This window comes from Borostomias antarcticus, assembly GCF_949987555.1.
Source record: "Borostomias antarcticus genome assembly, chromosome: 1".
Lineage (NCBI taxonomy): Eukaryota > Metazoa > Chordata > Actinopteri > Stomiiformes > Stomiidae > Borostomias > Borostomias antarcticus.
Window position 1 is genome coordinate 53,263,101 of NC_140234.1, and position 6,146 is coordinate 53,269,246.

The following is a 6,146-nucleotide window of genomic DNA, read 5'->3' on the forward strand; positions in this document are numbered from 1 at the left end:
TGGCTGTGATGGATCAGTAAGCTCTAACTACAGGTGTGGATAGTGGAGACTACTTAGGTGACAGAGACCGATGGGTTAATGGCCAGGACACGACCTGAGAGAGGGGGACATGCTGAGCCCTATACATAGACACAACATTGACATATTTTGACTCGGTAATATGTCTGTGATGTGTTCATAACACATCACATACGCCCAAGATCATATAAGCACTCCTCAAATACAAATTCTTGTTTAATTACTAATTTATTAGAAAAAAGCCATGTTTGCTTCAGCTGTATGTGATTTGAGATCTGAGATGTAGACCTATGGGACAACAGAGTGCAGTGTGACTCAGGGAAGATGCTTTTTTTTATTCCAAATGATTCATGAGCAATCAATCATTTGCAAAACAACAATGTATGAAATAAAATAAAACTCATGGGAACTAATATAAAATGCAGCCAAAGAGGTCTCCACTAGTATCAACAGACAGGTGCAATTTAATGTTCTTGTGATAAACTACTGTAATGGTGCCAATAAGAAACTTTATACAAAAAAATAAGATTTGTAATAAACAATAAAAAAAAACAGCCAGCATATTTACACAATTATAATATTTCCGATGACTCTGGCCTGCTTTGTACTTAAGATCTAAATTTCCAGTGAAATAATACTAATTACAATTTCCGGTACATTGTAACTGAGTTGCTACAAGAGTCTATACTGGTTTAAGGCATAACAATTTACCTTCAGTCTGCACTGGTTGAGAAACAAACATATTAAATATCCAAAAGGAAGACATAAAAGACCAGTTCAGTCCAGTTCCAACTCATTATATAATCCATGCATGAGTCCTTATAATTTGATGACTTTTGTCTGCAGTGTCCAGCGCATCTAACGCACCAGCTCATCTTCTCTGGAGGGCTCCAGGGCTTACATGAGAAATGAGAATGTCTGCTGACAATCAGTCTGCTATCGCACATAGAATGAACATATTAACATTATGTACATATATATGGGCACGAAAATAAACAATAGACGATTCAAATGAAAGGAAGGCACAAAAATAACTTAACCTCTTTTCAAACGCAAATGAGACAGAAAGAATACAATAAAAACATAGTTAAACATTCTACAGTATCACTCCTGCTCCCAATGAAGTGAAATGCCAAATATCAGCCTCCCAAAAAAGTAAGTAAGACTGAGCCGTCTTCATAGTGACAATAAAATGAAAAGAACATATCCCTGGATCATAGCCTTCATGCCCTGCGTTGCTTTCTCAGCAGTACCTAAGAACAGTCTGGTCACCGAGTGTCCGTTTGTCAGGACTGGGGTGACAATATGAATCAAACGAATACGAAACACGATATGCTCTGCACATCACTGAGGTCGAACATACGCCAAGTCCATCTAGAAAAATAAAGTTAATTAAAAAGCTAAAACTTTGAGGTGCAGGCTACGCTTTGACTGTGGGTTGGAGTGGCCTAGCCTGCAGATGTGTAGTGTGTGTGTGTGTGATATGAAAGCAGTTTATTCTAGGACATCAGAACCCTCCACCAAACAGTTGGGAGTCTAATGGCAAGGAGGGTGGAGGAGGAAAAAAATGCAGAGATCAAATGAAAAAGAGTGTGTTCCCTCAATCTGGACACACCCCAGAAGAAACAAAGACACCTCAGGCTAAAACCACCAGCATCTTGATTTGCCACAGGAAGACTTAGCCCCTTCCTCCAACCAGTACATGGTTATATTATGTTCTTCTCTGCCTTTGAGAGGGGATCCTATTCCTTTCATGGATTAGGCTTAACAGAGGTCACTTTGATCCTTCTGCCATTCCTCAGGTAGAATGTATATCTGCAGTCTGGGCAGGAAGTGCAAGGTCAAGCTGAGGGGGTTGACATCACAGGTGATGTCAACTCTTTTCTTTAACATCATGTCATAGTACGTTTCTTCAGCTGCAAAAGCCCCATAAGGAACCATCATGGCCAGCACTCAACTGATTCTCAGTGGCAAATAAAACAAACCTATTCCACTGTTACTTTTGAGATGGTAAGATATGTTAAGATATGGGACTCAAATGAGGCAGAGGAAAGGACATAATATCAACATCCTGCTAATCTGTAGGATACAATGAGCTGAACAGACCTCGGAAAAGGTTCATTTTCAGTATCATAAAGCCTAACTCAGAGGAAAAGATTCAATGTGGCCATAATCTTGACTAACCTCTCCCTTTTTCATACTGCTGAGTAATTTTCCCTTTCATATCTGAAAAAAAGCTTTGATTTAAACGATGCCAGCAGCAGCGATCATAAAGTAGCCTAACCTTTATGAAAAGTTATTTGATCGCATGTAAGCAATTATGTGTCCATTAAAAAAAAAAAAAAAAAAATACTGTGGATTATTAGGGTGATGGAATCCATGCAACATATGAGCAACATAGTTCAGAGTGGATACAAATACTTTACTAATGACAACTTGAGAGACCAAGCCATGAGTGAATAAGGCCGGTGTTTACACACTATGAAACATTCACATCTGTTCAAAGTCTGCTATATACTGAAACCCTTCTAAGTGAAGCAGATTACAAAAGCAGAGGTGATTTCAGTTTGCGATGATGATGTGTTCAGATTCCACACTGCAGCCATGGCCCTCCGACTGCCTGGAACTTTCGCTCATGCCTACAATAGTCCTTTTGATAAACATTTTTCATAATACCTTTTTTATCTCAACATTTGTTAAATAACCGGCTCAGTCTTTCTCCTGCTCCTCCATTCTCAGACATACCACTCCCTGCGAGAGATCACAGATCCATCCATGTGGGACACATAGTCGCTGTCTGGGCCATTGTCATAGCAGTCCTCCGGGAGGTAGGGGGAGCCGTTGGTCACTGTAGGGGTGTGAACAGGTGGCCCGCTAGGGTGCATGTTGTGGGTGTTGTTGTGGTGCTCAGGGTAGAAGCTGCCCTCCCTGAGGCTCCTGCGGCTGTCGCCCCAGTCCCCGCTGTCTTTGCGGTCGTTGGTGTAGTCTGGGTAGATGAGGTCTCCACCCAGCTTGGGTTTCAGCTCCTGGCTGCCCTTGCCCGAGTTGTCCCCGTAGACCTGCAGCTCGTGGGGCTGGAGCACGTCCAGCTGGGACTCCTTCTGCATGTCGGAGGGGCCCAGGTACTGCTTGGTGTAGTAGTCTCCCCTGAAGGTCCGCCTCTGGCGCATGTAGCAGGCTCCGCCCAGGACCAGCAGCAGGACTAGGAACAGGATGCCGCCCACCGCCCCGCCCACTATTGTGCCCAGGCTGCTCTCTGGCAGGGAGGCCAGCGTGGGGGAGCTGAAGTGGGATCTCCGCCTGTTTGGGGACGTGCTGGCGTCGACAGTCTCCAGGAGGAGGGAGGCTGAGGTGGTGGGGGAGGCGGTGGTGGGGGGTGGGTCTGTGACAGCAGGAGGAAGGGTGCGGCAGGACGGGGAACAAACAGCAGAGGAAAGGGAATCAACATCGGAATGAATTTGAATAATAAAATAAGCACATTGTAATCCAAGGAAGGAAGAACACTGCTACAAACATTCCCGTCAAACCCAGTCCAGAGAGCAACCTAATAGTATCTGGACCAATACCAACGGATTTGAAGTAGTGGTGGTGATAAGCAAATAGATAAAAGCCAGATAGAGCTGTAGAGCTAGTGTGTGTGTGTGTGTGTGTGTGTGTGTGTGCACGTGCGTGTGATTAGGTCTTCCCTCTCTCTTTTACAGTGCCAAGGGAAGTCATGTGAGAAGTTGAAACGCAGGGTGATCGATGAGAGGCCTCTGCACCTGATTGGCCTATCAGTGTGGAGTGGCTGTGAAGGCACCCAGAGCCAAGCAGAAATGGCTCCAGCTCCGTATAGCCCAAGGTCAGGAGCACTGTCTCTCTATTGTCCCCCAGTATTTAGGTCAAAAAACGGTCTGACACCAGAGTCTGAAGAAAAACATCCCAGAGCGTGACTACAAATCACTGTGACCTGTACTAACAAAGGTTTTTAGGTCTACATTTTAAATTGAATACTGAATACTTTAAAATTTAGAACCTCCAAGGAGTAAATCCTTCAAACCTGAAGGTTTGGAGCCAGTAGCATCACTGGCTTTACTCCCTCCACCCATAGTCCTTTTTGAACAGGTAAGCTCACAATGAAAAAATTGAACCCCCGTAAGCAACATCTTTGCACAGCTTTGTGTGTACCGTGTTAAAATTATTGATTTTCATTCGCTGTGCACTATAAATTATATTTTGCCCATATCTCTCCCTGTACCCGTTAGCCTTCCGTGTTGGTCTTTAAACATGAGAGTTGAAGCTGCAACCGATCAAACAACACACCAGAATCCACTGACTCTAATGACTTCCTGAGATTTACTTGAGCGAGAATCTAGCTAACCTGAGATTATAGAGCAGTACCTGGGGGGCGGGTTGTAACGTAGAGGGGGGAGGGGGGCCAGTGAACAGACATTAAACACCATACTGTCAACGTCCACGCCCCCCCGCCCTAGCTGTGACTCATGTTTGAGAGGGGCAGGGGGACATCATGGGGTTCGGCCGAGCTCCAACAGGGGCAACTACATAGTACAGCTGGTCAGGAGAAACACTTGCAGCTCCGGCCCGTCCACAAGGGTACAGTGACAACTTGACATGTGAAACAGAGGGGACAGCACATGGTGCGTGTGTGTGTGTGTGGCGGGGGGGGGGGAGGATGGGGGGGGCTGTATACCGTGGACTTAGGCCCTGCCTGCTAGGCATGACCACGGAGATGTCTACGCAGGGGGCAGTGCTGAGAGGCCACATATGCCTCATTGTGTGGTGCGGGGAAGCAGGATAATTGCTCAGTGCAAGTCCGTCCTGGACAGGATCTCAACCATGCTTTAGCTTCGAGCGGAGCACCAAACTGGGCACACACAGATGGCGCGAGACAGGCTGTGCTGGGGCTCCTCCAGCCCTCTCCTCCCAATGTGAAAGGAGAGGAATCGTGTGCCGGGGGAGTAAGAGTCTAAAAACCAGCGGTCATTATGATTGGATGTAGATAAAAAGAAAGAGGGAAAGGAAAATAAGTGGAGAGCAGAGTTCTCATGCTCCGTGTATCGCTGGAGAATAATGAATTAGCTAAACATGGAGGAGAGAGAGAGCAAGGGGAATATGATGCTGCTGTCTGTTCCCCCAAGTCGTCTAGCCAAAAGAAGAAAAACTATTGTGAGTTTTGGGGAAATCCTCTCTCTGTTTAGCCTTGTCTCGTACTGTGCCAAGCAGGGTCATTCTGAACACGTGTATTCAATTAGACTACTGTTAATATCGTTACTCACCTCCTGATGAGTAAAGAACAGTTTGACTGCAACAAAGCATTCGTTTTATTTTTATAGTTTCAAACATAAAATCACTTTATTAGATGAGGAAATAGGGCAATAATTTTGTTATTGTGGATGTTAATGTAACTTAGTGTCCAACCTTGACATTTCGCCGAACAAAAATGTTATACTGTTGCACACTCCCCGTAACAAGCAGCAGAACACCCCCCCCCCCCCCCCCGACACACACACGATAAGAGAAATCTTCTGTTGTGAAATCCACAACAGTTGTTGTACATAACAGATAAAAAGCACAGCTTATAAGGGGAGGGAGAGGAAACGTCAGGAGAAGGGCAGCTCACCTTGTACCCAGACGTGAATATCTTGACTCCGCAGACCGATGTCATTCATCACCTCACACCTGTACATGCCAGAGTCATTTCTCTGCAAAGGCCGAGTGAAGGATAAGGTGCTGTTCACTATATCCACACCATCAGGCATTGGGGCATCGATCCTGTAAGAAAAGACATTGCTTGTAAAGAGCAATCAGGCAAAAGGCTAGATATCAGACTGGGCTCCTGTAGTGCAGTCTGCTAGAGACCAGCAGAGACTCACCTGGTCCAGGAGAAGACATGGGCAGGGGGATTGGCTCTGGCAGAGCAGTCAAGCATCACATTCTCCTGGCCCACGAACCAACTCCTCTCCTTACCCTCCACTGACACCACAGGAGCAACTGGAACACACAGACATAAAAGCGTCATGAGGACGCTCCCGCCTAACCAGATACAAAGGAAATGTTGGGTCAAAGTTTCGCCAATATACTCAAACTGGTTTCAGAATACATTGAGCACAAAGTGAGAAACCATGATC

At 45.5% G+C, this 6,146-nt stretch overlaps 1 protein-coding gene across 1 annotated transcript; it reads right to left on the minus strand.

Moving 5' to 3' along the window:
• Positions 1-457: 457 nt before the first annotated feature.
• nectin3a (nectin cell adhesion molecule 3a) lies at positions 458-5,743 on the minus strand. Its single transcript, XM_084440506.1, has 2 exons — positions 5,639-5,743; positions 458-3,400 (listed from the first exon to the last, which is right to left on the minus strand). Exons 1-2 carry the CDS (start codon positions 5,703-5,705, stop codon positions 2,754-2,756), a joined length of 714 nt encoding a protein of 237 aa, XP_084296632.1. The 5' UTR covers positions 5,706-5,743; the 3' UTR covers positions 458-2,753.
• Between the last annotated feature and the right edge of the window lie 403 nt (positions 5,744-6,146).

Excerpts from the sequence above, each read along its gene's own strand:
- nectin3a (XM_084440506.1), bottom strand. The coding sequence starts at position 5,705 with ATGTACAGGTGTGAGGTGATGAATGACATCGGTCTGCGGAGTCAAGAT. Across the intron at positions 3,401-5,638 it reads TATTCACGTCTGGGTACAAG|ACCCACCCCCCACCACCGCC; the intron begins GTGAGCTGCCCT and ends CTGCTGTCACAG.